This window comes from Drosophila simulans, chromosome X (assembly GCF_016746395.2).
Source record: "Drosophila simulans strain w501 chromosome X, Prin_Dsim_3.1, whole genome shotgun sequence".
Classification (NCBI taxonomy): domain Eukaryota; kingdom Metazoa; phylum Arthropoda; class Insecta; order Diptera; family Drosophilidae; genus Drosophila; species Drosophila simulans.
The window spans coordinates 9,527,880-9,548,529 of NC_052525.2; the positions used below are offsets into that span (position 1 = coordinate 9,527,880).

At 42.8% G+C, this 20,650-nt stretch overlaps 3 protein-coding genes across 3 annotated transcripts; all 3 read right to left on the reverse strand.

Annotated features, from left to right (window-relative positions):
• Window positions 1-10,063: 10,063 nt before the first annotated feature.
• Window positions 10,064-11,909, reverse strand: LOC120285316 (tyrosine-protein phosphatase non-receptor type 9-like). The gene is made up of 5 exons (XM_039297205.2): window positions 11,491-11,909; window positions 11,269-11,429; window positions 10,974-11,203; window positions 10,699-10,906; window positions 10,064-10,635 (listed from the first exon to the last, which is right to left on the reverse strand). Exons 1-5 carry the CDS (start codon window positions 11,907-11,909, stop codon window positions 10,409-10,411), a joined length of 1,245 nt encoding a protein of 414 aa, XP_039153139.1. The 3' UTR covers window positions 10,064-10,408.
• Window positions 11,910-11,918: 9 nt separating this feature from the next.
• On the reverse strand, window positions 11,919-12,122 carry LOC123327359 (tyrosine-protein phosphatase non-receptor type 9-like). Its single transcript, XM_044923649.1, has one exon. It carries the CDS (start codon window positions 12,120-12,122, stop codon window positions 11,919-11,921), a length of 204 nt encoding a protein of 67 aa, XP_044779584.1.
• A 6,902-nt stretch (window positions 12,123-19,024) lies between these two features.
• LOC6740057 (ryncolin-2) lies at window positions 19,025-20,465 on the reverse strand. The gene is made up of 5 exons (XM_016180846.2): window positions 20,221-20,465; window positions 20,116-20,162; window positions 19,945-20,058; window positions 19,304-19,873; window positions 19,025-19,243 (listed from the first exon to the last, which is right to left on the reverse strand). Exons 1-5 carry the CDS (start codon window positions 20,350-20,352, stop codon window positions 19,102-19,104), a joined length of 1,005 nt encoding a protein of 334 aa, XP_016038720.1. The 5' UTR covers window positions 20,353-20,465; the 3' UTR covers window positions 19,025-19,101.
• Window positions 20,466-20,650: the final 185 nt, after the last annotated feature.

Here is a 20,650-nt window from a genome sequence, read left to right on the forward strand (position 1 = left end):
GGGAAAATGGCTGGAAGGAAATGGGTGGAGCTGGGTGGCCGGCCAATGGGGTTGTGTGAAGGTCGCTGGCAGGTCAACGTCTCAGCCAGCAATTCAAATAAAGTCCTCGACAGCAATGAACCTTTACAAATTGAAACGATGATCCTTCTGGGGACAAGACGACACATTTTTGACACTTGCGGTGGGCGGTGGTTGGTTGTTGGATGTTGGGTCCTGGTGGCTCCACCAAAACAAGGGGGGTGAGGGGTGCTTTGTAGGAGCTCTATGTGAATGTTGTTGACTTTTTGTTATTTGTTCGCTTGTTAACTTTAAACGCTGTAAATGGCTTTGAAAACTGGCAGGACACAGTTCGAGATAAGGGGCAATGAGATGGAAGAGCTAGAGATGCAAAAGGTAAGAAGAAATTATTTATGTCTTAATTTAACATGAAAGCTATGTTTTAAATAAATATCTTGAAGATACAAATGATGAAGAAAGCTGTTCTCCATAAACGGTTTTGTGGCATTTTTTTAAGTGCTTCTAATTAATATTTTTGTATAAATTTACATAAAAATATATAATAATTAATTGATTTATATAAGTTTCGTGACTCACGACGACCTTTGAAAAGTTACCATCGCCATGCGAGCGCTTCCCAGTGTTTGTCGCAACCAACAAATTGGACACAAATAAAAATGCTATTGACACAGTTTGTCAAAATGCCAAACTGTCCTTTGTCCTTTGTCCTTCGGGGGCTTGGGTTTGTTTTTGGGGGTGTTTCCCCTTTCTGTCCCATTTGTTTGTCCGTGTGTGAGTGTGTTCTGTTTGGCCATCGAAATAAGCTTGATAGAGTTGTTATGGCTGCTGCCATTTGTGCTCATCGCTGTTGATTTGTTTTGGCTCCTCAAGGGGCCCGAGTCCTGTGTTCCTGTCCCACTTTTCGGGTTAAAAGGGGCCGCACCGAAAGTCCCGTCCAGTGGAGTGTATTAAATGTTTGCCCAGAAAGCCAGGATGCCAGGACGGCAGGACTCCCATTCATTTCTGCCTGTGTGACAATGACGAAGTGTTGACAAATGTGTTAAGGGATTTGCGGTCGGTTGGATGGGGTCCACTGCCCATCGATGATTGCCGAGTCTATGGCTTTTGATTTGGCTTTAAAACTGCGTCCGTGATCCACAGGCACCCCAATTTTGCCAGTCATTTAGGAGGAAATAGACATACGCCTTCGCTTTACGATGCTACTCAATAATCTATTGAGCATTAACTACTGAATCATTTTGAAGTTTTAACTAATTGATAAACTTATAATAAACAAGTTGATTGCTTTATTTTCCTTAAGCCTACATATATATTCAAAAAGTAAGGCTAACTACAGATTTGTATCTTATTTTTTAGTCTGAGTTTTCAATGAGTATTCACACCAAATCAGACCCAGCTTGAAGCCCTTTCTTGTTCTAGTTCTTCACCATAGGGGCATTTAGCTGCTCCGATGGCCAAAAATACCTGCCCATTTTTGGGCATTTCACCATTTTCCATGGCCATTGCCCAAAACTGTATTTAACGCTGAACAAAGGCCGCATTAAGTGTCCTGGCAGCCGCAGGCAGGATGAAGGATAAAGGAGTCCTGCTGCAGGATCGGCTGGTAGAGAGGGAACGAGTCTGGCCGCCTGCATTGAATTGCATTTAATGCATGGCCAACATAATTTTAATGAGTTTTTGCTCTTAATCCGTTTGCAAGATGTTGTCAATGAGCCTGCGGCTCCTGTTCCCCTTTCTCCAGACTCATTTCCTTGTGCGCTTTTTTTGTCCTGCCGCCTGAATTTTTTTTTTCAGCTTTCTGCTGCATTTTTTTTTTGCAAAATTCCTCATAATGCGCTGCCAACAGCGGCCTGTCAGCGTATGAGTGTGTGTGAGTGTGTTTGTTCCATGTTTTCTTTCTATCTGCACTGCAACAATTTCCCTTGTGGCCCCCAGCCATTTTCCCATTTCCCCCCCTCATTTCGCCGCTCTGTTTGTTATAATTTTCCGCTCTTTGCAGCATTTTAATTTGATTTCAGCCACCAGAAACGGCGGCATATTTCTACTCTTTGCACAAATGCATGCACCGTTCATTTTGATGGAAACTTGGAGCATAATATGGGAATATGCGACAAGGGTATCTACAAAGTCGCGTTGCCTTTTGGCCATTTTCCTGGGGCACTTTCATGTGACACTTTTTCACTTCTCCTCTGTTGGCAGCATTTGTCTATTACTAGTCCTGCTTTTGGGCATTTTGCAGTTTTTAATCTCGCCATTGTGCCCACCTGAACCAAATCGGAAATCTTGAATCTTAAGCTGGGCTTGTGGCCCAAGAGCTTAGCTGAATTCCACAATCAAAATGATTGAAATGGCAATTAACCAATAAATTGGCTCCAGCAATTCCCCTGCTCTTTGTGTTTGCCAGTTGGGCGGCGAGGAATGCCCACGAGGCCTTCATAGATTCAAATATGCAATCAAAGCGCATTTTGAGGAAATGCTAAGAATTTGGCCATAATATCGGGCCTCCAGGACGAGCCATAGCTGGACTTCTGGTCCGGCTACATCAGTTCCTCCTGACCGCCTTTCGGCGGCTTGCGGTTGCCCAAAATCGAAGGCAAAGCGATGGGGAATGCCAAATCGAACCGAAGTTACCCAGCAATTAGTATTACAGGTCAGAGATACATTAAATGAAATATAAATACATATATTCAATTGAAAGTAGTATACAAATAATTGCAATAATTTCTTAGAAGACGTAAAAGCTACGATAACAATTGACTCATCTAATATCTCCTTGTAAAGATGCCCCTCAAAATTTTGGGAGTATTTTACAAAAAATGATTCAAATATTTCTGATATGCCAATAATTGTATGCAAACAGTATACATTCAACAAATACCACCTTCATCTCCGCGATAACCGCTTCGAATCAAAAGCCGCTAAACACATTCTACAAGGAAACGGAAGGAGGTGGCGAAAAAGTGTTGCATACTTCACCGGGCAGCGGGAAAATGTGGAATATTTTTAATTAATTCGTCGTAGCTGGCTGCCACAATTTCAATTTCATTCCCCAAAATTTGGCCAGCTACAAAAATTAGAATATTTTCATTTGAATCTGTCTCGCTTTCATCTCGACCGCCACCGCCGCCGCCATCAGCCAACCCTTTTTACAGTGGCTTTCATTTAATTTCGGCCGCCCCTTGTTTGTGCAACACTTGAGCGAATCGAGGAGCCGGTGGCCCCCAGCCAAAGGATCCAAAGCATCCGAAGGAGCCCGAAAGGTTTCACATCCCCGACCCTCTGGTGGGGCAAACTAATAACTTTCTCCTTGGCTTTTCCTGTTTTTGTTTATTCATGAGTTTGATTTCTGTGGCCGGCCAAGACTTTTGTAACTTTTTGAGCCGCTCAGGTGAGAGACGGAGGCTTAGGAATGGATTTTTCCGGGGGGGTGGCGACAATCAGACGGGCAGCCCATTGAGGCCTGCAAAACGCATAATTATTTGATTTGCATTCGGCCACCGTTTAATATACGTTTTTTTTTGGCTTCCGCTTTTTGTCGCCCCGTATTTTTTGTTTTCATTTATTGGTGTTTGCTTAAAAGTGGGAAAAAATTATTGGTAAGCAAATTAAATGAAAAAATCGTTTGAATTAGAAAATTGCTTACAATTTTCTGCATTTTAAAGTATTTGCTACAAAATGATTCATTTAAGGAATTCTATGGTCATACCCATATCCTGATTTCGAACTCCGCAGTTTTCATCTGAAATGTTTTACAGCAATTTAACCATGTCCTGATTTTCCGTACGTAAACATTTTCATCGCTTTCACCTTGACTGTGCAGCCTATTCAGTTATTCCATATGTCCATGATGCCATGGTGAATATGTTTGCTGCTTTTTTGGGCTTAGCCGGGGAATCCCTCAAGTGGATATCGAAATGGTGGCACTGCACTCCGCAAATCCCATCTGCCAGGATATATACGAATGTGCACACACGCGTGTGTGGCAGAGTGGGAGGGAGATAGATGGATGACCGGCATTAGAGAGAGATGGCGACAAAGAGTGGGCATTACACAAAGGCCTTTTTGGCCGATAATGGAGCTTATCTTGGCGGGGATAACGCCAGCATAAAGCCGTAGGCAAATACACAATTTGGTGGCCGAAACAAACAAGCACGCATATTTATAAATATATATTTAAACGTATGCACGGCTGTATGTTCGTATGTGTTTCTCTGTGTGTGAGCATGTGTGTGAAAGTGTGCGCTTGTGTGTGGCAAAATTGTATTATGTGCGGCATAAATTCGCATCGTCTGCCATTTGTGCGAACGACATCGACATCATTGACATTCATTGGATTTGGTGGCCATTCGCACCTGATGCTGACTACCTGTTTCAGGTCCCGGTCCCCTTCATGCGCCCCCTCCCCGCTTGAAACCCAATCTCCGCCTCTGTACAAAGTGTTTTATGGTTATTCAAATGCGGCCAGTCGACGCGACCCCATAACCGTAAAATGATTTGCCAGCCAGGACAGGTGAAAGTGGGCTAAAGAGGGGGGCGGGGCACGCGGCACAGAAGGGTCCCTCGGTGGCGGGAAGGGCGGCTCGAGGGCGTGGGGGCCACTCATTATGCGCTGCCGCTTTATGGTGCCCAAATCTGTGCTACGAAAATTGTATTAAAATTTTATTATGTCAGCCTACGGAATGAAAGAGATAGCGCACATATGCAAAATGTGGCCAAACAAAAGAATGTTAAAGAAGGTCAGCAGGCTAGCCGACAAATTGAAATATTTTGTCTAAAACTGCGAACTTAAATTTTTCACTGAAAATATATACATATATACGCATGCCCTATGCCAAACCAGGGGTTTCCCTTTTATTCCTACCGTTTTTTCTTGTGTGTGGGCATTGTGTTTTTAAAACACTTCCCCTGGACACTCTATTAAAATGTAATTATTCATTGCTAGGCCGTTGGCACTTTGCACCTGACAGACCGCACACACACACACCACCCCTCCTATTTGACTCTACGCCCCTGTACTTTGGGGCCACCCTCTTTTAGCTGCCGTTTCAATTTGGCCTTCTCAAGGGAACTGAGGTTGGCTGGCATTGCTGTTTAGCATAAAGAATCCCTTAAAATAATTACAGTTTTCAAAACTGTTTTGGCCCCCTCGGTTTTTTGGCACCACCCCTCTTCCGGGGCGGCTATTCCGGCCCCCTTTCCGAATTTTCCTGTCATCGAGCCTGTTGTGTACAAATTTTTAGTGCCTTGTTCGTCGCGTTGCTTTGGCATTTATTAGCTGTTTCGTGGGGTTTGGGGGGGTGTTTGGTCACAAGGTGCAAGACAGCCAACAACAAGTGAAATAAAATGTAAAACAAAGGCAAACAGCAAGCCGGGCCATATTTTTAATGCTCCTCCAGCTCCACCACCCCCTGCCCCCAAACCATTTTCCATCCTGGTCATGCATTAAATTAAATGATGTGAAAATAATGTCGGTGTTTGTTTGTCTTTCTGCGGGGCCAAGAGCGCGCCAAGGCAGCAAATGTGCAAATAATTCGAAATAAAGTGTAACCAGAGGCAAATGGGAAGGTCCTGCGAAGGCAGACAGACAGCCACATTAATTACACACCCACTCGCACACAAACACACTTCCGCGGAGATGTGGCCTACACACTCAAATAATTTAACGCACATTACTCAAATGCAAAATAAGCTGTTTGCAGTTCGTACTACCTCTGCTCTCGCTGTTTTTTATTTCTGTATTCTTTGTCCTCCTGGGAAAAGCTGCTCCTCGACTCGGAATTAGCATTAAATTTATTTCGATTTGTCTATGTCGCAGACCAAAACTGTTTTCTACTTTTGGGCGACAACACACACATCTTAAGTCATAAAAAATATCTACCAAAATATTGAATTATTTAATTAGTACTGTCTTGTCTATGATAAGCATAAAAACTTCTATGGAAAAGTCTCTTATTTGTAACTTCATTTTCGTCGCCTATTAATTATGTTGCCATATATTTTTTTCCAATTTTTCTACCCAAATATTTTGCTTAACTTCCAAACCCAAATTTATGGCAGCCACTCTCAAACTTCATCCACTGTGCCCTGTTGGCCAAAAAGCAGACCGCAGCATTAGCCAGACAACAGAAAACACAACAAAAACGGTTAGCTGAGCTCGCAAGTAAGCAAATTATCATATCAACGCCGTAAAACAAAACAAAAACATCGAAGTGCCGGAAAATGGGGGGCGGGAAAACCTTTAAAAGATGTGAAAATGATGCGGCCGAAAGTTCGCACGCAGGGAAGAAATTTAAATAAATCTTAAATGAAATTCACGACAAATGGCATGCAAATTTGTCTGGGTCTGGGTTTGGGTTTGGGTTTTTGCTCTGGGTTTGGACTTGGGCTGCAAGGAGGATACAGTTACAGTCCGGCACAGTCGCCACCGCCCCCGCCCCCCAAAAAGACCGGAGATGGCCATTGGGGTCGTGTCCCTGGCATTGTGGAATTTTTCAGGTGAATGCCTTAGCAGCAGCGGGCTAAACAAGCTCCAGGGAGACAAAGGTCGTCCGAAAAGGGGGAAATGGGGAACTGGAGGCTGGGTGGCGGAAGGATGGGAGTCTAACAAATCACCAGGCATTAGGCCGAGGCCTACCTGTGGCCTCCACGCCCACTTGGCCGACCTTCACCGGACATTCGTGCCTAATTTCATGAGCTAGCGAAGGACAGATTGCCGCATCATTAGGTAAGCTGGGAGGGGAGGAACCTGGATAAGAGGGCGGGGCGACATTGGGAGCAGCAGAGGATTGAAGGAGTAAATAGTCCTTTATCTGCACCTTCGCAGGGATAAACCCTCTGTGTAAACGAGCTAATAAGTATCTTGTTAAATTTGAAAAATGTAGACATAAGTAGCTTGTTAAACTTGAAAAGCCCAGATATTTGGATTTTATATGCGCTTGACCGCTTGCTATAATACCAATAAAACAATTACCAAATCCTCTTTGAATATCATAAAAGTAAAAAAGCACCAAACTAAATGTGTTCAACATGCAATGCTACAATGTTTATCTTTCGATAATGCACTGGAGCACAGCATGTTGCCTTATTCAGATGACCCACCATCAATTGGTTATGTTCTCCAGCTGGAATTATCCTGTCTGGCGTCGTTGTCTCCCCCGAGGAATTCCATCATTAATATCGGAACAAGCATAGCTACGGCGTCTCTGACGTCGGGAAAATAAAATATGGCCAAAAGTGCAGCGTGTCAGGCACTCCTGTCTCTCTGTCCCTGTCTGTCTTCCGGAAAATGTGGGGCAGTGAGGGGCTTAGGGCAGAGGAAAATGGGTGGAAATGCTACAGACCAGCACTCAACATGCTCGGTGACAGCATTGAAAAGCATCTTTAAGATGCAACGGAGGACTTTCTGCTGACCACTTGGCAAACTGTCACTCGGGTCTACCCCTTTCCCATTTCCTATTTTCCCAAACACACTCACTAACACACACACACACACATATTTTCCACAGCTATTTTCCCAACCACTGACCAACTGTCTCTGTGTCTCCATGTTTGCCTGTCCGGTTGGCAGGTTGATTTTTTCCAGGGCGATGCATTTTTTATTGGTTACATCGTTAGACAAGTGAAATATGTGTGTGCTCCATTGCCATTGTGGGTAAATATCCGTCTGTTCCCAGGCATCCAAATACCAAGTAAAACCTCTGAACAGCTTTCCTAAAGACATACAATTTTTAAGAAATTAGCTATACAAATAGTTGGCCAATGAAAAAGTTACGAGTAGCGCTAAGTAACTGTCTCGTAATACTATGATTTATCCCTTTAACCTCTTTCCACACGTAATCCTTGGCCCATTCCTATTACCAGAAATAAGTCCATTTGCAGTGCTGCTTCCAATATAATCCAATCACAGAGCGTCGGGGCTGATTGTTTCCGAAACAAATTACCTTCCGCTGGCCAACAGCTTTACGACCCAGAAGCTAAGGAGTTGCAACAATCGGGCATAAACTCGGGTTTACGACTGCGACAGGATTAAAGTGCGAACCCCCTGATCCCGGGGCATAATAATAAATTTCATCAAGTCACCAAGTTTCGTAATATGCCACACGTATGTCATTAATCTTCAGTTTTGAGCTAAATTTGATGAATTAGTGGCCAATGGACGAACAAAACAAGCAGGAGATGCCTGCAGAATGGAAATGGGAATGGGCGTGGGATGCTGACAGGATGGACAGGAGTTGGACTGAAGCTGGACAGCTTAGACAGACGGAGCAGGCATTAAGTTCGCCTGGCAGCTGACGACAGGGAGTGCCCGCCCGGGTGTCCTGGTGTCCGAATGTCCGGACGGATATCAATAAAGCCGGGCCCACTGAAAGCCCATAAGACATCTCCGGACACACACACACACACACATATGTGCTGAGGGGTGGCCCTCATTCGGGGTGATGTATTTAACTTCATATGCAGTGACCTGAAGTGTTACCTTAAAACTAATAAAGTTGCCCAAAACTATGCAACTGTCTGTCTTGACTTTAAAAGTGCAAATTATTCTATCCCACAAGCTAAGTAACCTGTATCTCACAGTCGAGAAACTCGACTACAGCGTCATCAATATTAAATGTTGTGCAGCTCATAAGGTCCACTCTAATACACACACGCACACACTCTTGACATGTCCTGCCTTTGATTTGGGTTCAGCACTCTCATTCGGCCTCATATGCCCCTTTCCACCTTCGCTGCGCAAAAGAAGTTTAACTAAAATAATAAAAGTCAAACTGTGTACAAACAGCTTTGGCCTTAACGACATATGTGTGTGTGAGTGCTTGGGCGGGTGTTTGTGCAAGTGTATGTGTGTGCCTGCGTCTGGATAAAGTTTCATCAAAGAAAAGTTAGTCCTGGCCGTCGACGGTGTGCGTTTCACTGTGCGTGTTGCGTTTAATTGATATGCTAATGAGTGAAGTGAAAGCTCTCGATTTGTTTTCTCACTTGCTTTGTTTGCCTCGGTTTGGCTTGCTACTATTTACCAGAAAACAGTTTACCGTGAGAATGTCTGGTTGAAGAGCTAAGAGATCCGTACAAATTGGTGGCCTTAAAGAAATAAAGATTGATTATCTTAGATGTGCCACAACAATTATACAAATATTAAGCTCCAGCCAAGGTACCATCAAAATTCACAATAAATGGCAATAAATTTGAATATATTTAATAACAAGCTCAACGAGGAATGCAATCCAGATTTGGACAGGTTTGCAATCCAGATTTACGGATTTTGGATCCAGATTTTCGAAAAATCCAAAACTTTTCGAATGGAATTTTAGTCATAACCTGGCTAAAAATGCTCATAATGAAGAAAGAATAACTGTTTTGAGCAGCTAATTACCAGTGCTAACAATCCCTATCACTTTTTGAAGAATTTAGGAAAATTAATTTTTGGGTGAATTTTTGCATTTTTTGTAAGGGGTAACATCATCAAAATTTGCAAAAAATGGGGAAAAAATAGAATTTGCATTTTTGAACACAGTTTGATTGGAAATTTAATTACAAGTTCAGCGAGGTATAGCATTCCAGATTTGGACAATTAAATTTCAAGTTGTGTCGGAAAAACTGATTATTTGACTACCGAAATTCGGAAAAACCGCTTTTGCCAAAAACGTGTTAATTACAAACGGAATTTTCGTCATATCTTGGCTGAAAATTGTCATATAGATGTAAGAATAACTGTTTTGAGCAGCTAATTACCAATGCTAACGATCCCTATCACTTTTTGAAGAATTTAGGAAAATCAATTTTTGGGTCAATTTTCGCATTTTTGGAAAGGGGTAACATCATCAAAATTTGCAAAAAATTGACAAAAAATAGAATTTTCATATTTGAAAACAGTTTGATTGGAAATTTAATTACGAGCTCAACGAGGCATAACATTCCATATTCAGGCGATTATTTTTTAAGTTATGCCCGACATGCTAATGATTATGATCGCCTGGTACCAGAAATCCAAGAAATTATTCTTCAGTTAAGAACTCTTTGCTGTTTGTTTTGCTAATGTTGCTGGTTTTGTTTCTAAATTTTTTGCTATTTGTTTTTCACATACTTTAAATTTAATTTATGTATACCAATTTTTGCTTGGTATGTATTAATATTTAAAAAAATAAAAGATTAACGTAAATTGGTTACTCTACTCCCCACAACTTCATCTCGCTCTCCGTGTCTCTGGATCTATTTGTGCTCCCCATCGTTTCTCTCGTATCATATATATCATATTATATCACATCAAGACCAACATCTAGTCGAAGAAAGTTGCAAATCCAATTTGCAATGGTAAAGCATAAAATTATTCTGTATTCAAGTTGGTTCCTCGTCCATTTTCCGGTCCAAGGACTGTGTTGGTAGTATTAGCCTACTCCAAGTCCGGTTCATGCTGATAGAAGCCAGCCAGATCGGCCGGCTTTAGCATTCCACGCGAATATGCGTATTCGATGAGGGCCAGGTGGCAGAACACGTACTGTTCGGGCATCTGAAAACAGTGGGCTCGCTGCGAGCGGATCTTTTCAACGGTTCCACGTATGTCCACCGTGCCCACGTCCTCCAGGCGCGATATGCAAGTGGCCAGGGTGATGAATGTACCTGTGTAGAGTTTTTGGTAGTCGGTCAATCTGGCGTGGATTGTCTACAATGTTGGCGACTCACCTGAGCGTCCAATGCCTGCACTGCAGTGCACCACAATGGGCGGTCCAAGGGGATGACCCGCCCAGGTGTCGACCAGTCCTTCGAGGACCTGCGCCTGCTTCTCACGCACCTTCTGCACGAAGTTCAGCATGGTCATGGCCGAGCTGGGAATGCCATAGTCCGGCCAGCTGGTGAACTGCCAGTGTGAGACATTGCGAACTTCGTCTGTCTGTTGGCGAAATGACAAAGTGATTCTAATAATATTCGCTATCGTTGTACTATAAAGAGAGCTTCACCTTTATGTTTCTCAATTCTAACGAGGTAACCATGTAGCCCTCGTTGCACTCAACGCTAATTGTTCGCACATGGTAGTCGCCAAACTCTAAGGAACCTTCTTCAGTCGGCTCCCAGTACTGGACGCATTTCACACATCCGCGCTCCACCACGCGCATCGTCATCACTATAAGTAAACAATGTTGTTCCCAGATCATGCGCCAAAAGTCCTTGCATGTGTTTGGTAATGGACCTGGCGGAGTTAACTCCATTAGCATATAGTTTATACATATGATTAAGTGTGTCATCATCGCTTACCTTGAGTTGTTATATAGGCACTATTTTCTTTGTAGCCATCGACGAAGTTCGCATTTATGTAATCCGACGCCTCGTCGCCGTCTTCGTGTGTCAGAACCACTCGATTTTGATCGTAGCAGAGGACGTCTGCGAAGCGATTCTTGGTCAGATTGGCATGCATTCTGCGAGAATATAGGAACGTTAATTATCATAGATCTAGAATGAAGATTTCATTTGACCTACCTCGAATGCCAGAAGGTGCCCTCGGGCGGCCTATTCCGAATGACCGCGTACTCCTCAAACAGACCACGGAGTCCGCCCTGCTTTATCATCTGGACAATCTGATGAATGGACTTGGAATCGCCCTCCTGACCATCGAGACTATCATCGATACTCATGTCGGATGAGGAGCTGCTGGGCGGGTTCAAAAACTGTCTGCCCCCATTGGTGGTGGCGCCGTTAGCTGCTCCAGAGGCTGTGGTGGCGTACGTGATGGTTCTGTTGTTGTCCGCGGTATTATTATCGCCCAACTGGTGGACGGCGCTGATTATCCTGGCTTTTTGACTGTTGGACACAATTTCTGATCCAGTTTCTGAACTGGATCCGGATCCATCGCTCACATCCATGATATTGGCCAGCAGCTTGTCCTCACGATTCATCATCGATTGGCGTCAGCTGAGCAACGATGTGTCGTGATCGACCTCCAGCGTGCCACCCAAGTGAAGGGGCAGCGCCAATTGAGGCACCGATACAGTGAACACTCGCTCGCGCAGCTTCTTTCGCACGAATAGACGCAGGATCTTAATGAGTGCTTTGAACCACAGTGGCGCTGTCACGATCAGGACCTTCTTCAGACGCGCTGTATAACCGGCCATCAAGAATCAAAAAATTTAGACAGGTTTTTTTCTGTGACAGCTACGATTTCTTACTAGCTCACTTTGTAACGTCTCAATAAAGAAGTATTGTTTTGACAGTTCTCATATGGCAGGTCAAAATGTTCCTTAGATCTGAATTTTTTAGAATTTCAGTCGACTACTTTACAATCTGCATACGCAATCGAATTAAAGCGTTATCCTTTGAACAATTACTACTTCATTTACCGCCCCTATAATTATAAATAAAAATTTGTGAAGCTTTTACTTTAAAACCTTAATTACCTTAATTATTTATAAAATGCGTATTTATTTTCGAAGGGTTCCCACCATAACTTGGCTAAAAAAAAATGGCAAAAAATTTGAATATCCATGTTTGAACACAGTTTGATTGGAAATTTAATTACGAGCTCAACGATGTATGGCATTCCATATTCAGGCAATTATGTTCAGTTTTCTTAGCTTTGTGCTTTTGCTTAGTAAAACATAACAACAAACGTTTAACGGGCGGCTTTAAATTAACTGATCTTTGAATTGGCATTTATAACCCCGCTTTTCACAGTCCTCTGGTTGTCCTCTATGCTTTCCACCGCTTAGCAATTTGCTCTGCCTTTTCCGCATTTCCTCCCTTCGTCGCCATTTTCATAATTAATTCTCATGCAAGTAATTAAAAATGCCAACGGCTCGCATTGTCGTGGCTAGTTTTTTGTTGTTGCCGTGATTGCAATGCAAATAATAGCAGCGGGAAATTAATTACGCGCTCGCATAGTCGACAAATGTAAAAATGCTCACAAAGCAACAACAACAAGCAGCGAAATCCCTGCGTAATAGAACATACAATTGTATTTTCCAGCGCTCGCTGGGAAAATTGGTATGTGCATAGCTGTGCGAGTGGGAAAATGCTGGGAAAATCTAAGGTGACTTTTCACTTTCACACCGAGGAAAACTGGATTCAGATTTCATATTTCACGGAGCGTATTGAACAGAAATTTCCTTTAATTACACATAAGAAACCTCTAATCACTATTTCAAATTTCACTGTTTCAACCACCGTTTTAACCCTTTCGAATTTGGTAATTTCAAAGCCATTTCGCCTGTCGGTAGATAATAAACTGGAATTCTTCATTGTCCGCAAAAGCTGCGGGCTAAAAGAAAAAAAGGAATAAAGAAAAATGGTTATAAAGGGTGGAAGGAAAGGAGAAAGTGGAAAGGGGCAAGAAAAAGATGATGATAGAACGGGAGAGAAATGGCTGCCATTAACATTTGCCGTTTGCCGTTAACATTTCATTTAGCTGGCAAACGTTTTCTTTCTTTCATTTCCTATTTGGCCACCGCTTATTCTTCCACTTGCCCATTTTCAAATTTTTTTTTTTTTGTTTTTTTGTCTTTTTTTTTGCCAAACATTTTAATTATGAGCGCACTTTTCAGCACCATTCCCCACAACCTCCAACCACCACCCACTTGTTGTTATTGTAAAACAAACGAAATGAACAAAGTCATATGTGAGCACATATCCACAAACCAAGGGTTAAACTTAAAAAAAAAAAAATAAAGAAAAAAAATGGGGGGCATAGAAAAGCGGGCGGGCGATCGCCAAATGAAAAGTGAACCAAACGGACATGTGGACCGCGCATTTTGCGGTTGCCTTTCTAAGGGGGTTAAAAAAGAGGGTCTAACAAGGGGGTTAATAGGGGAGCTGTTGGGGGGCAACAGTCACAGGAGAAGGAGCAGTTTAAGCCAAAAGTAAAGGCCAACTGCTGCTGATGATTGCGATGATGATGACGATGGAGATGGCAATGATGGCCATGATGCTGGCCGCATTGTTGGCCAGCGGTAAAACGTGGAATATATGCGCTAGTGATGGCAATACCAAAGTACATAGGGAGCACAAAAGACACTCTATTAGCACATACGAATAATTAGACGTTTAAAGAGTTATCAAGAGGAGAAAGTTCCATCAATTTGCCATTTAAGAGACTCTTTACTAAATGCTATCATTATGTTTCATAAAATTTAAGTCCATCGTCTTTATTTCACAAAGTCCTTGCTACACAAACACACTCTCATCACTCACGGTGCCATCACTGAGGCAAGTGCATTGTTTGCCGGCTTGCAAGTGTCTGTGTGTGATTGTGTGTTTGTGGACTTGTGTGTGTGACATGTTAACGACGGCGCTCAAATGACTTTTGTGCGGTTTAAAACCAAACCCGGAGTAGGAACCCTAACCTCAGCGGTGTGGTGGTGAGCGCAGGGGGTGGGGTGACGAATCGGGGCAACCCCCACAGACGCCATAACCCTCCGAACCCCCTGCGTTAACCCCACTTGGTGAGCCATCATCATCGCCATTGCCATGGCCTCGCTCTTTTGCCTTGTTCGCAGCAGCATTTTTCAATTTTATGGTTTCCAGATGAAGTGCGTTCGACCGTAAGTAAATGCCGGGGAAGCCCCCTTTTTGGCCAAACCCATCGCGTCAGCTGCAGCTGTCATTGTTTAGCTTTTTGCCCTCGCCGAGTGCACAAAAAATGGGAATCCCCCGCATTCTTTTCCCAGTTTCCCCCAATTTATCCTCTTTTTTTTTTTTTTTTTGTTTGCAGCGCACGCATAAAGTTGCATTTCTTTTTTGAGGATTTTTTTTTTGGGGGGGGGGTTTTGGCACAGACTGCTTAGCCATTGGCCTGACCAATTTTTTCGGCTTTCTGTTTGCCATTTCTGTTCTTCTCTTTGGCTATCCTGCTGACCGAATCGTTATGAGTTATATATGGCACTTGGATCGGGGGAAATCGGGAGGATGTACGTACATACATACATCCAGGTGAGCGGGAAGATTGAAACTAACTGAATTGCCCAAGCGGCTGTGAACATTTCGTTTTAATTAAGAGGCCACTCCGGCCAAAGAGAGAAAAATAGCAACAAAAAAATAAAAGAACAGAACAGAAAAAATAAAAGAAAATAAAGAGAACGAAGGGGAAAAGTCGGGGTTAGTTCCAGTTGATCCGTCAACTAATTGAAGCCAACTTTCAGGCTTCGCTGGCTAAATGGAAACTACACAAAAAACGGCCAACAGTTGAACATTTATTTATTTATGAACAATATTTAGCTGGAAAACAAATTAAATCGAATTCATTAAATACCTGAACAAACTGTGTTTATGGAGGAAACATACTAATCTCGGCTCCACTCGGCGGAAATATACTAATTTAACCATAAAAGGGAAAAATAATTACTATTGTTGAAAGATGGGGTTCCTTTATACATATAATTTTTAACATTAAATGCTCAAATTTCGAAAGCAAGCAAAGCTAAATAAAATTGCCTTGCAAGATTAAAGGTTTATGTATTAAATTGTTTCGCTGACTGCACTTACTTATTTCATATGCTAATCCCTTTTGAGCATTTTTGCTTTTGCTATTGGCACATATCTGAGGTTTCTTTTTGTCGTATTTTTCACTCGTTTTTACGTGGCATGTTGGCTAAGCCACGCCCACTGCTCGCCCCTGTGACCCCAACTGACCCCGGCCACCTGACCACACCTGCCGCCATTTGCGGTTCGCTGTAAATGCATTTTTAATGCATTTCATTCCGTTTTTGTTTCCCGTCGCTAAGAGCAAATGCACATTTAAATAAAATTTTATAGTTATGTCTATTTAAATAATACAGCGGGCTGCCTGTTTGGTTGGCCAGCATAATTCTTAATGTAAATAAATCAGCGTCAGCGGCCGCTCGAAAAAAGTTACAGTTTGGCCAAATGCAATAAGAGCCAAGTTTTCTAAGGCATTGTCCGACAAATCTGGTCCATGCATCAGGGCTGACACTTTCTGTTGACTGCTGAATTTCGCTATTGCCTTTTTGGTGAGTGGCAACAGCAATTGCACAACATAAACCAAATGGAATGGCAACAAGCTGAAAAGAATAATGAATAAGGGTGGAAAAGAGCATCGCGCTGCAGAACTCTATCACATTTTGATACGGTCAAGAATGTATTTCTGATTGTAATTTTTTAAAGATAAATCAGAAAGAGAATGCAGTTTTAAGTCCCCCTTAAGCAAATCTGCATAAATTTAAAGGTAACATAGTTATGCCAGTTGTCATAAAAGTATTGGGTTAGAGGTCTCTTAAAATATCAGAGAAGCTAATAAACGTATTGCTGCAATCGCATAAATCGCAGTTGTTTGAAAAGGAAATCAGTATAATGGCCAAACATCATGATAAACGAGATGAAAGCCTTCTGCGAATTCCCTGAGGACAAACTGCCTTAACCCCTGAGCGCCCCTCTGGGGCCGCTTCGCCCTTTTGTCAGCCCTTAACACGTTGACATCTCACGGGGCTGCTGTTCAGTTTGCGTTTTCTCGCTGTCAAGCTGCCTCCTGTTATTTGTTGCAATTTAAGTGACTTGGAATTGCAATTTATTGTTGCCGGTCTGAAGGGGGAAATCAGCCAGCATGCCCCCATTTTCCGCTTTTTCACCCCATTTTTTTGGGCTGGAAATAAACAAGCTGGAAGGAAAACCGGGCGAGAAGCCAGAGAAATATGAGAATTTAGTGTAATGTTGTTTTTATTGCAACTTCATGTGCGGAATGCGTAGCGGGCATTAAGGTGGTGTGTTGCATACACTTAGCCACCTTCTAAGGGTTAAGGATTCGGTGAGAGGGGATGGAAATGGCGGAAAAGCCAAGTAAACTTTTCCCAAAGGAAATCAAGCGATCAAGTGACGATTTTGGTCTTGTGTTGCAGAAGATAGTAGGATTGCATCTTAGATGATTCTATTTAATAGTGTTTAAATTGAGAAACTAGCGCTGGCTATCAGTTTGTTATATTGTTAATAATAAAGGGAATTTAAATAGGCCAAAGAGAAAAATAACATCTATTATGGCCGCAAAAAAGTCACATGCCTTGGACATTCGAATTTGATTGTCCTGTGACCCGAGTCCTTTGTCCCCATTTTCTCTGCGCCCTGTAAGCGATATTGTAAATTTCTTTATATTTGTCAAGCCAATTGAAAAGTTTGCGGCAACTTTGTGTTGATTTAACACCCCCCAGCACACACATAAGACAACAAAGTCGCAAGGCTGTCTTTCCATCAATGAAGAGAAGGGAAAGTTTGCTGGCCAGGACATAAATAAGGAATTGTATGGTAAATGGGCGGCAAGGAAAGCAACGTGGAAATAATGCCGAAACAAGATGGGGAATTATTTGAAAAGAAAGCGATGTGAAACAATGAGCTGGCTGGGGCCGGATCAAAATTGGTGGGTCAAATCCTGGTGGGTGGGTGTTTGGTTGGTTCGTTTGGTTGGTTGGTGGTGCCAAGTGACCACACAGTGATTTACGCTCATGAAATTGAGTTGTGGCGCAAATTATTTATGAACAAAGCGCACACATAGGAATAACAAACAACGGCGAGCGGCGAACGAGGATTGTAATGTCCTGGGTCCAGGACAATATGCAGTTTGTGGAATCGGTATCGAAGTCCTTCCCCAGAGGAATGTCCCTTCTGCGGACAGCTTTGAGCAGTAGACTCCGGGACTCCGGGACTCCAGGACACACGGACAACAGGACAGCCGGACTACGGCCAAAGTTTTTGCGCCCCGAAAATAATTTATTAGCGGCAAACGAGCAAAAGTTTTATGAAAATTCAAAAAACACAAGAACACAAACGGGAGGAAAACAAGAATAAAAAAAGAAAACACAATCGAAACAAAGGCCAAACAAGTGCTAGTTGAAGTTGAGGTGGAAGAAGTTGATGAAGTAGCTCCGGACCCCTCGGCCAACATTTCATTGTCAGTTGAGTTTTGCGGAATCGTGCGCTTTGTTTAATATTTTCAGACTCTGTCAAAAAGTTCGGGGCTCTTGGTGTTTCGAGTGGGCAAATTTATTTACTATCATGTCGGCCAATGAGCCGGGTATATATGTTGGCTATATTAACGATCTAGAACAGTCTATTTCCGCTTCTTAAAACTTGCTGGAAAATGGAAAACATTTCAAATAGTCGCGCCTAGCTTTTTTGCATATTCCAATAAAAGTTCCACGGCATTTCTTCGGATTTTCCCAACAATACTTAACCGGAACATTTCAATTTCTCTTAAAAATATTATCGTGCAAGTGTATTAATGTGAGAGCTAAATATGCAATAAATTAACTAAATGTTTGCAGTTGCAACTAAATTAAATATTATATATATATATATATATATATATATATATATATATTAATCACAATTAGAGTATATTATAGTCGTTCTGCCTACAGGCTTCTCAAGTTTTTCTTGTTATTTATTGAATTTGGCACACAATTGCACGGGAGCTTATTTGCCCCTGTCTTTATCCCGAAAGTCCTCCTCGTCGCATTCAATTGCTCTGCCAGAAATTTATGAAATTTATTCCGGGCATTCGGTGTCAAAGTTTTCCCATACTCGTATTTCTTAAGCTACACAAGAAGAAGAAGAAGAGGAATGAGGGGGCGGCATGGCGGGCTAGGTGGCAATGACAGTCGCATTACGCATACGCCCCGTTCTCTATCAGCTATTACGTATACGCAGTGCGGGCCGTTCGATATCATTAGCATTGGGAAATGCATATGGAAACCAGCTCGTTTTCACAGTGTGTGTGCTTATTTTTAGAGAAAACAACTTCCGTTGCTTAGCAACACCACCCGTCCCTCCCTTTTGTTCGCTTTGTATGCAAATGAGCAGAACGAAAATTTCTCATGATAATATGCCATTAATGAGCAGCATTATTTTCCCATCACCCACACACCCATTGTGCTTTTGTCTGTGTGTGTGTGCGTTGCGTATTGTACACCGATTAATTGAACATCGCTTAATGCGAAATATATAAATTAATTGCAATAATTGAAACCCGTTTGCAATCATCCCAGCAGAGCAGCAATGGGCGTATTATTCGACAAGTATCTTGAATTATTAAATAATCGACCTTTATTGTATTCTATGCCTGAGGAGTCTTTGTGATTGAATTTGAGATAGCTTCGTCTACTGTTTCTTGAGCGGCCGGATGAGCATGCGGACGTAGCTGAGCGAGCCAGTGGGTCCTGGCAGGAAGGACTTCCACAGGATGCCCTTGAAATAGCCAATCTCCTGGCCGTACTTCGACTGAAATGTGCCAAACAAGTTGCTGCAAGGAATTGATGGCGGCGGCTTAGAATAGATAATTAATATGCGTACTTTTCCTCACCTCTCGAAGCACTCCCTTCCATACCACCAGGCTCCTGCGTGTGTCCTGGCGCAGTTCTGGCCATTATCGTCGTTATCCTGATCGAAAGTGGTGAACTTCTTGCCCGCATGATAACGCAGCGAATCCCCAGCATCACCTCTGTAGGTACCAAGTACATATAGAAGATACTTTTCCGATTCACTGCCAATACTAAAGTGATCGTACAGCGCGAAACGCTCCTCTCCACTTTTCTTCTTCATTATGATGAGCAACTCGTGGTGCTCACTGTTGGTCAAGCTATGCAGCTTATCCAACCCGATGAAGAACTCCGAGCTTAGAGCCCCAAATCCGGCCTTATAGTTCTGCCAATCCTTATTGAAATCCTCGCTGCCATCGAACCTAAAGGCGATCACCATCCAGCCACCATCTCTCACTTTCTGATCGCAACTCGCGAAGAAGGGTTCCGCATCTGGAGCAATCCGGATCCTAACCTGACCGTGCTTCTCATCGTAGCAATTCCGGGGCGTATCGTCGGGGGGCGTGGCCAGCGCCAACGGAAAGGTCTGCACACTTGCTGGCAATGGGCGAAGTCTAAAAATCATAGAATTTGATATTTCGATCTTGGACGTATAATAAATTATTTTCTACCTTTATTAACTTACAATCTGGTTGAAATGGGCATTCCGGTGCCCTGATTTTTATACTCCTCAATGAGCCCCTGTAGCTCATTAAGCTCTGTTTTCAGAGATTGCAGCTCATCTGTCATGAATTGTACACTAAATAATGTAATACTATTATGTAAACAATGTCTAAGAGCCTTTAAAAGGACTCACCGTGCTGCTAAACCAGCCAAAGTGCTAACAGGACAACTGGCAGTACCCTGAAACAAGAAGGGTATGCTAAAATAAATGGAGTCTCGAAACAACGGCCATACCCACATTTTCAGCCAGCAGAAAGGGCTCCGCCGAGTTTCTCATTATTACGGAAAAGTGTTTTCCTGGCAAGTTACTCGTGGCATTTGTGGTGGTGCTGAGGCAAGCCAAAGCCGTGACGAGCGCCTCCAGCGCCATCGCGATTTAATTATATATATTTACACCGACGTACGTGTTCCGATTTCAGGCTAAAAATGATGCCAGCGAATGCAACTCAGTTGCAACTGCTCGACTGGGCAACTGACTAAGCAAGTTGGCTCACTAGTTCGCTGGATTAGTTACTAGTCGGTGGCTGATTGGAGATGCCACAAAAGTCACGACGCGTTACGCGATCACAGTGATGAGAAGATCACGGTTTAGTCACATAGGCCCTAATGCTTTCAATTGCATAGTTTTCTATCAAACAAATCAATAGCAAAATATTGTTGCAATAAAG

Bases quoted from the DNA above. Each gene is read 5' to 3' on its own strand.
- LOC120285316 (XM_039297205.2), bottom strand. From the start codon at position 11,909: ATGATGAATCGTGAGGACAAGCTGCTGGCCAATATCATGGATGTGAGC. The intron at 11,204-11,268 runs GTAAGCGATGAT...TAACTCCGCCAG, and splicing joins TGCCTATATAACAACTCAAG to GTCCATTACCAAACACATGC. The intron at 10,636-10,698 runs GTGAGTCGCCAA...AACTCTACACAG, and splicing joins TGCAGGCATTGGACGCTCAG to GTACATTCATCACCCTGGCC.
- LOC6740057 (XM_016180846.2), bottom strand. From the start codon at position 20,352: ATGGCGCTGGAGGCGCTCGTCACGGCTTTGGCTTGCCTCAGCACCACC. The intron at 20,163-20,220 runs GTGGGTATGGCC...TTCTTGTTTCAG, and splicing joins CCTTTCTGCTGGCTGAAAAT to GGTACTGCCAGTTGTCCTGT. The intron at 19,874-19,944 runs GTAAGTTAATAA...TATGATTTTTAG, and splicing joins ATGCCCATTTCAACCAGATT to ACTTCGCCCATTGCCAGCAA.
- LOC123327359 (XM_044923649.1), bottom strand. From the start codon at position 12,122: ATGGCCGGTTATACAGCGCGTCTGAAGAAGGTCCTGATCGTGACAGCG.